Source organism: Psammomys obesus, unplaced genomic scaffold (genome assembly GCF_907164565.1).
Source record: "Psammomys obesus unplaced genomic scaffold, mPsaObe1.curated_primary_1811, whole genome shotgun sequence".
NCBI lineage: Eukaryota > Metazoa > Chordata > Mammalia > Rodentia > Muridae > Psammomys > Psammomys obesus.
Window position 1 is genome coordinate 8,916,117 of NW_026596134.1, and position 7,454 is coordinate 8,923,570.

General features: G+C 43.5%; 1 protein-coding gene across 5 annotated transcripts in view; it reads right to left on the reverse strand.

Moving 5' to 3' along the window:
- The window catches only part of Unc79 (unc-79 homolog, NALCN channel complex subunit), a 230,250-nt gene extending 222,841 nt beyond the window's left edge, over positions 1–7,409 (reverse strand). For all 5 annotated transcript variants that reach the window (XM_055592859.1, XM_055592860.1, XM_055592857.1 and 2 more), the window contains exon 1: positions 7,306–7,409. In XM_055592859.1, coding sequence (XP_055448834.1) covers positions 7,306–7,327 — 22 coding nt within the window. In that variant the 5' untranslated portion in view covers positions 7,328–7,409. The remainder of the gene's footprint in view (positions 1–7,305) is intronic.
- Positions 7,410–7,454: the final 45 nt, after the last annotated feature.

Here is a 7,454-nt window from a genome sequence, read left to right on the forward strand (position 1 = left end):
TGGCTGGCTCTTTGATTACCTCTCCCTGAGGGGGGAGAAGCCTTGCCAGGCCACAGAGGAGGACGATGCAACCAGTCCTGATGAGACCTGGTATGCTAGGGTCAGATGGAAGAGAAGGAGGACCTCCCCTATCAGTGGACTTGGAGAGGGGCATGGGAGGAGATGAGGGAGGGAGGGTGAGATTGGGAGGAAATGAGGAAGGGAGGCTACAGCTGGGATACAAAGTGAATAAACTGTAATTAATACAAAAAATAAAAATTTAATAAAAAAAAAAAAAAGAAGACAGAAAAGAACACCAGCTGCCTGGGCTGTATTTGATGTTGCTGCTTTAAGCCACTCAGGTTCTGGTAATTCTGACAGAAGACACAGGTGATGGAGACACAACCACACACAGCCCTTTTCTTTCTTTCTTTCTTTCTTTCTTTCTTTCTTTCTTTCTTTCTTTCTTTTATTTTATTTTTCTCTCCCCCCTCTTTTCTTTCTTTCTTTCTTCCTTCCTTCCTTTCTTTCTTCTTCAGCTTCACAGATAAAGAATGAAGGCAAATGGGCTTAACAGTTATTCCTATGGAACACAGCTGGCGGGTGTAGTCGGCCAGCAGCTTGTCCTTATGAGCCGAGCTAAAACAATATTCACTCTCATTTGGAGAGAAGGATTTCTGTGCTTTGCCCTAACTAGGTGAGCATAGGTCATGAGTCCTTTTACAGTTCCACCTTTGAAGGAGGAAGTGAGGAAGGCCGGGAATGCATTTATTTCTCATGTGTAGGCCAAAGGACGGCTTCATGGACTGTTAGAGGGCCATCCACCCTGTCTCTCACTGACCCAGAGCTCACCAAGTAGGCCAGGCTGCCAGGCAGCAAGCGTCAGGGATACACCTACCTCACCACTCCAGTGCTGGAATTAAACTGAGAGCTGCCATGCCTGGCTTTTATCCTACCTTATTTAATTTGGTGTGTGTGTGTGTGTGTGTGTGCACACGCGCGCACGCCCAATTTATTTTTATTATGAGCACTATGACTGAGCCATCTCCCCATCCCCAAATATACATAATTCTTTATGCCAAATTGATTATATGACTATGGGTTATCATCTTTCTCTCCTCCTAAGGCAAGCCCACTTGTTCTTAAAATTAAAATAATACCACATATACATGAGCGTATGTGTCCATATATCCTTTCAATTTTATCCATGCGTCAGTCTCTAGGATGGACGAAAATGAAAGCTACCTCAAAATACTGAACACCCCTCTAGGTCTAATCCAATGCCAAATATAAAATGAGGCTCATGATGTGCTGTTGAAAGGGTTAGAAGGACAGACAACAAAGACAGAAATAGAACGCTTGAGAGGAAAGAAGCTAGGAATCCTACATAAACTGGTTTGCGCTCTCCCCACCACTAAGGGCTGGACTACTGGTGAGTACCTGTTAGCTACACTTTCTGAAGCAGTAGAGTTCATATCTAAACCAGCATTGCTCACTCCAGGGAGCTGCCGTATCTCCTCAAAGGATGAGAAAGAAAATGCCCACGAACGTCTAACAAGGTAGTTCTCAACCTGTGGGTTGCGACACCTTTATCAAACCTCTATCGCCAAAAATATTTACATTATGATTTACAACAGGAGCAAAATTATAGTTATGAAAGGGCAAGGAAAATAATTATTGGTTGGGGGACACCACAACACGAAGAACTGCATTAAAGGGCCGCAGCCTTAGGAAGGTTGAGAACCGCTGAGCTAATACATCATGTTAGCACATGTCTGCACACAAAAATGCACAAACGGACCATCAAATCAGTGCCTAGAACTTGAGCAGGATCCATAGCAAAGCACATCTCCAGGGATTTCTGACTCCTGATGTATCACCACTTTATCTTAAAAACACCAATTGACTGCTTGTGAACTAAGACAGCCTACCAATTAGGAATCATAATTATTGTGCTAAACATAATAAAAGGAAATTTTGGCTAATTAGAGAGAATAAAAATGACACTCAATATTCAATAAAAGCGTAACTTGTTATATAAACACTATAACATTTGATTAAGCAACTACATTCCCAAGTATTTTTGACAATTATAAATCCATTTGAAAACAGATTTTATGCAATAGTCACATTGGAGAGAGAGCAGAATTTCATATTAAAAAGTAAAGCATAAAACCGAATTCAAGAGCTTGGTTATGTAATCCTTCTACACCAAAAAAAAAAAATCATCCACCCCTCAATCATTTTTATTTCTTCAAGAAGAAACCAGTTTTTTTGTGTAAAATGTGCACCAGCAACGTGACACATCCAGGAGATAGGATATGAACACAATATAAAACACACACCAAGCAAATGAAGGGAACCAATGATTAAGCCAATTACTGGAATACGGTGTGACAGCTGAGTGCACACAGAGGGGACGGGCAGTAGGGCAGGGCATCTGAGCTAAATATTCAGCATTAAGTCAGCATCGGCCACACTACAAAAAGGGCCACAGAGGGAAAGGGCATTTTGGGCCAGAGCATGGTACACTGATGGAATTAAATAATCGGCCCACTGTAAGCACAGTAAAACAGATATGGTGCCAGGTGAGACAGAAGATGAAGAGCTTAGCGATTTGAGATAGTTATTGTGAAAAGCGGTAACCTTGGAAGACTCGTAATTTTTTTACTTGAGTAAGTGGCAGTGCCTCTCAGCGGGATGAACAACACCTTTTAAACGTACCAGCCTAAGACAACACAGTTTGAGCTTGTTATCTACATATAAGATGCCTGTCTAGTTTAAGGCACATACATGTTTGGACTAGAAAGTTATATTTGGAAGTAATGAACACAAAGGAGATACAGTTATCTCCACCGGGAAAAGGAGAAGAGGCTGGACTAAATATGGAATCCTGGGGATATTTTAAAAACAAAACATAGCCCTTAAAAAAAAAAGCCTGAGTAGAAATAGTCAGAAACATGGGAGAGTTTAAGGAATGTATTGAGTAGTTAGTGTCAAATAACACAGAGAAGTCATGTTGTAAAACATGAGCTAAAAACCACTGCTCATTTTACAATCGCAAATCACTAATTGTTGCTTGTATGAAAAAAACAAGCATTTCCCCTGCAAGAAACTATTCCGTGGTGTTGTGCAAAGATTTTACAAGACTGCAGAGCACAGTCCTTTGCTCAAAAGAAGAATGCTTTTCTGTCCTGGTGACTTTACCCAACACGACGATTAAGTTTGCATAGGGAGAGACAATCTCAAACTCAAATCGCTAAGTAGATACTGTCTTGAAAGGATTTGTCTGCAGCCTGCATGATGGCTTACCAGGTAAAAGGTGAGAGGGCCCATCCCCGAGCCTGACAGCCTGAGTTCAATCCCTCTAACTCACATGGTGGAAGGAAAGGTTTCTGACAGTCGTCCTCTGACCTCAGCATACATGCCTTGGTGTGCAAGCACACACACACACACACACACACACACACACACACACATACACACCTTAAGATTTTCTGAATGTCTCTAATGTAATCAAAATTATGTTTGGTTATTGAGACAAGGATACTGACTTAATGAACACATTAAAAATAGTACACCCTCACATTTCTATTATATAATTAGGTCATATTTTTTTTTAGCTTAAATTGTTAGTAGTTAATTTTCAAATTTGACAGACATTCTGATGGGTAGTCATATACAAGACTTCTGTTTACCAACTGTCACACTGTCGTAACACAAAAGATGACAGACGGGCAGCTCACACCTTAAAAAGGGTTCTGTGTAGGTAACCAGCCAGTATTTTGCTAGTGATGTCAACTCCAGATGTCGCCATGCAAAGGAGACCAGGAATCTCGTCTAATCCAATCATCCATGTTCCATTTAGATATCATTTTTTTTTTAATTTTGTTGCATTCTAGAAAGCTAGACTCCAACTTTATATGTATCCACATTTTGGGAGCAAGCACATGGCTTTATTCTTGATGACAAAAGCAGGCCACTTACATCTATTAGCGTCACACTGTGTGCTAGCCCCTGTGCTGAACTCCTTTCACGGGCCCTCTCCTTCCGTTTTCACAACAGCTATTACATTATAAATGGTTCAACCAGGGCTCGGATGAGTTAAACTGACTTGTTCAAGGTCACAAAGCTAGCAGGAGACAGAGTCAGGATTCAAACCGAGGCCACAATCTGACATGAGAGCCCCAACTCTTAACTTCTGCTGTTGTCAAAAGCAAAGGTTCATACTAAAACTCGTTCCCAGCATATTCCAGGGCTGTTAGTGTTCACTACCAACAGAAAGGAAAAGTTGGGGGAGGGGTGGTAGAATCCTTTTGAGACACCCAAACAGATCATGAATTCTTATTTGAACCGTTCCCCAGTTCTGCATGTGCTGTATAAACATCTTCACTGCGATGAACTCAGTCAGGAGGGGGGTGGGAGGCACAAAGGAAAAGGAGTTTGGCCCTTCTGCAATTGCCTGAGGACCTCCTCAGGAGTTTTCACCTCCTGTTATCAGGCAAGCTCTGCAGACAGCACAGACACTAGATGTTTCACGCAGGCTCCCAGCTACATCTTCGCTAAAACCAATCTATCCGGCATTGCTGTTGTTTATCGCATAAAAGAAAATGCTGCTCATACAAAATAAAGATCGTCTGTCCTAGCTCTGTGAGACTCTACACTTCAGAGGTAAACGTAATCTGTTTGGGTTGAAATACAAGTACTTCCTCTTGCTGCCTCAACCAAACTATATCCACTTCCTGTATGTGAAGCCTTCACTTCTCAAGAGGCTGCAAGAAAAAGAGTAATAAAATAATCTTGTTCCCATATGTTAAGCCTAATTCTCCCCTCTACTTGGTTCTTAAGAAAGCTGTATTGTGCATGCTCCTGACTGCAGAGGAGAAAAGGACCTCTCCTGTCTTTCTTTTCCCTCTGGTGATCTTCACACCCAGGACAAGAGAAAACTCTTTTTTTTTGATCCTTTCTTCTTTCTCTTCTCCAAAATGCTACACTCCTACCAAGCCCAAGGAAAAAGTGTTGCCATCTGCAACTTCACTTTAGTAAAAAGTATTTTCCGTCATCCACTGTGCACCTTTTTGTGCAGCTGCTCTATGTGCAGGAGTGCACATCGTATCATTCATGTCAGAGCATAAAAGAGGAGAAAAAAAATCCTAACTCTAAATTTTAAAACTGCTTATAAGAGCCAACGCAACCTTACCCCTTTCACAGCCTCCTTTTATTTACCCCCTTTGCCCTCCAACGACAGCTATTACCCCATACTTTAGATGAAATTCTAAGGCACAAAACTATTAAGCTAATTGACCCAGGTCTCCCAGGTCATCAGAAGGACAGGCACAGCTCAAGTCCACATGTTTTAGCCACGTGTGTAGCTACAGTGTCCAGTTCATTTTCTACAGATGAAAACATCTACCTGTGTTTGCAAACAAGTATAAAATAGCTGTACTTGAGTCCACAAATTGCACCACACAGCCAAGCCCTGGTCTAGATTTTTTTTTTTTTCATCCTGACATTCACTGCCCAGAAAACAAGCAAAACAAAACATCAGGCAGACATCAAAATACAACACAAAGAAGAGGGCACAATGAGAGGACAGTGATATTCACTGGCTTTAACCTGAAATCACTTATATAATTTGCAACCCCAGAATCAAATGATAGGTGGTGGGGCTTCTTAACATTCAGGGTACACCAAAGTCTTCAAAGGGGACTAATGTCCTCAAGTGGAAAACTCTGCACAGATTCTATGTTACAGGTACTCTAAAATGAGTGCATCTGATGTTTTTGAAAGTCTCTGTAGAAACAGAATTTTACTCTGAGGGTAGCTTTGACTTTTGGAAACAAGCAAAAAAAAAATCACAGGGAACTTCCTTCACTATTTAGAAAAGATGGACAATTGAAATGAGAAGGGCTTGTTAGCATTGTAGCTATTGTGAAGCGGGTGTACGCTATGTCCTGGGCTGGTGAAATCTTTTACATGTATTTTCTCAATTACTATCACAACTACACGATAGGGAGCTTCAGCTCTACAGATAAGGAAATGGAGTTTGGAGGGGTCAGTTATCTTGCCCAAGGTCAGACAGAGGCAGAACTAGCATATAAACCCAGATGTTCTGAATTTCAAAATCACTGTGAAAGCTCTGGTGGAAAGTGGGCCAGCTTCTACAGAAGCATCAGTCTGGGAATTGTGAGCTATTCAGTCTTTCGCGGTGGGTAAACGGCACACTGCATTTTATCTTACCCATTCCAAATGTGGCGTGTTAGGGCCACTCCAAAGAAGATTTACACGGGCTTAGGTGGGGTCCGGAAGAAACAAAGAATCATTTAGAAGGGTAAGTTCTAGATACGCTTGTGTGAAACACCAACTGATTGCTTAATAAAAGATGATCATTTATTTTACAGCCAGAAGCTTAAGTTCCTGGAGCCCTCAGATGCACTCGGGTAAACATTCACATCAACCAGCCCATCAAGTACATACCAAGGCCTACTAGTGCGCACTGCAATAGGAGATACTATGGAGACCATGCTGGAAATGTTCTCCGTCCACATGGAGTTACCATGTTGCTTCCAGCTGAGCACAGAGTCAGTCATTACTGGTACAACCACATTCCTCCTGTGCTATTAGAGTTTGTGTAAGCTGCCCTACAAAGAAAGCCTGCTCTTTGGAAAAATCATTAGATCAATTAGATCATTTTCCCAGCGCCCCTTTCACTGTCTTGTAATCCCCACGCAGTGGAGGTTAGTTCTAGCATCTGTGTTACTATTCACGAGTTAATTTCCCTTATACTGAATGCAGAATCCAGCCTGCTCCCTGCTCCCTGCCCCCTCTCTCCCTTCTTGCCTCTTCCACCCGAAGTGGAAACTGCAGACTCAAAACTCCCCGATGGCTCCAGCACCAAGAACTGGGCATGCTCAGAAGGCCAGCCAGGCTTTGGTTGCAACTGACAGTTCCCCGCCCCTGATTTGCCGCTGCCCCCCTTCCCCCACTCCAACAAGAGATACCGAAATGTTTATCTGAAAGATACGAGGCCTCTTTTTCCTGAGAATGACCCCATTTTAATTTCATCTCGCGGGGTCTTCGGTCTGGAGAACCCCACTGCTAGCCCGAGAAGACCGCATTTTTTTTTCAGCACCGGGGACAGCGCCGCGCTGCCTCCGCCGTCCACCCTCCCCCACCTCCTTCCACCCCCCACCCGCCACCCGCCCCAACCTCAGCCCCCACCCCCGCACCAGCACAATGCCAAGGTCTCCCAGCAGCCGCAAACGCCGCAGCTGCGATAGCTCCCAGCCGGGGGCCGGGCCGAACGCCGGGCCGGCTGCTACTTACACTGCTCCGCTTTGGTGGACATGGTGCTGTCCAGATGGAAAGGCTTTGCCCCAAAATCTGTGTCGTGTGAGCTCCCTCGCTCCGCCAGCGATGTTGCGAGGAAAAGAGCGCATACCCCCCACCCCCCCCCCCCTCGCTTTCCCCCTCCC